General features: G+C 35.4%; 1 protein-coding gene across 1 annotated transcript; it reads right to left on the bottom strand.

Annotated features, from left to right (window-relative positions):
• Positions 1 to 676: 676 nt before the first annotated feature.
• Positions 677 to 1578, bottom strand: LOAG_15384 (hypothetical protein). The gene is made up of 3 exons (XM_020448929.1): positions 1487 to 1578; positions 1245 to 1356; positions 677 to 903 (listed from the first exon to the last, which is right to left on the bottom strand). The coding sequence occupies exons 2-3, from the start codon at positions 1324 to 1326 to the stop codon at positions 731 to 733; spliced, it is 255 nt and encodes an 84-aa protein (XP_020300956.1). The 5' UTR covers positions 1327 to 1356; positions 1487 to 1578; the 3' UTR covers positions 677 to 730.
• Between the last annotated feature and the right edge of the window lie 54 nt (positions 1579 to 1632).

Below are 1632 nucleotides of genomic sequence, written 5' to 3'. Positions count from 1 at the left end.
CTTTATTTAGCTTAACTGCAACATCTGTATTGTAACAACAAAGCTCTCTGTTGTGCCGATGGGGTTCCTTGTTTGATCATATATTCCCGTGCCAAGTTGCTGTAAACAGCAAAGTTCCTCTGTTATCACCTTCCAATCAATTAAAAGGTACTGCAGATTCCGGGAATATTTTAGGCCACCCATATTATATAACTTCTAAAAGTCCCAAAAAAAAAGAAAGACGAGGTCTTCAGAGATCAACTTTTACGGCAAAAATTTCTCCGTACCACAAGCTGGATGTGGCAGCTAATCTAAAAAGACTTCAAGATTTCAGCATTTCAAATGCTATGAATTCAACTACCACTCTACACTTTGGTTTGTCCCAGATTTTTATTTCTGACAGGTAGCGGCAGCGGATGATACAATTTGATAGTAAAACTCTGTGTATGTTTCCATCTGAAGTCGGGATTCTTGGACCAATCACATTCTGACTCTTTGTGAAAAAGTGCAACAGTATTTCAAAAAATTTTATTTTCAGGGAAAACAATGCTAGAAACGACCGACTCCCAATTCCATTAATTCAATTCTAATAATCCCATCATATTTTTAAGACAAAAAAAAAGAAAGAAAACGTTCTCGTTTTGTTTAAAAGAACAAATATATTCAGAGAAACTTCAAAACAACGTTAAAAAGATAAGCATTATATTAGACTTCATAAATTAAAGTCAAACTGGTACATATTATCTTTCAGTTAAAAACCGAAAAAGCGACTGTTTTTGTCAATCTCATCTTTAGCTTCATTTCCATCAGGCAAATTGTCGAAATTCAATTCGAAAACTTCATTGTTATGAGATGATGCATTTGTATCAACACCACCGAAAAGTGCCATGTAGTCATTAGCACCGGCAACAGATCCAGACTGATCTTGAAAAAAGTCGGACATTGTGCCAGTTTGCCATTTGTTAATTTGAAAGAGGCTACTTTGTTGATTGGAAGGTAGGGACTTATTACTTTTGCTCTGGGAACAAATAAGTAGATTTTACAATCCAGTATGGTTCTTTATTTCGCTAAAATCTGTAGACTTCTAGGAACGGTAAATTTTATGTCAATGAAAATGAAATTAGAATCAAAATTAATGAAACAGTCTGAATTTGCTGCAAATCATAAACGGAACCGGGTCACATTCGTTTGAAAGATAGGGAAATGTTCAAGTAGTACTCCTGAGTCAAGTGTCGGGTTTTAATTTAACTTTAACGACAACTCACTTTGCATCACGGCAGAAAGATTGAAGATTGCAGATGCATCAAATTCTGTATCCATGCCAAGATAAGTATTCGATAAATTCATCGCTGATACGCTGGGAGCAAAATTTGTAAACTGCAATTTGCATATAAACAAAATTGTTTTTTTTTATTTCAAAGAAAATTACTACACTCAGTTACCAGACAGTTGGACATCTTAAAGCTCAAAATGATTTAAAGGGATTTAAAACTACTAATGCACTCACGCTTTCAAAGAAATTAGTAGGATCCAGATCAGACGAAGCACTCCGCACTGGTTGGAGATTAACGCCTGAATCCGGTTCACCTTCGCCTGAAAGACAAAGAAAGAAACGTTCAACGAATACGTCTGTGTTAAAAATGCTAGTCTTGG

This window comes from Loa loa (assembly GCF_000183805.2).
Source record: "Loa loa unplaced genomic scaffold supercont3.1885, whole genome shotgun sequence".
NCBI lineage: Eukaryota > Metazoa > Nematoda > Chromadorea > Rhabditida > Onchocercidae > Loa > Loa loa.
This window is presented reverse-complemented; position numbering and strand designations above follow the sequence as displayed.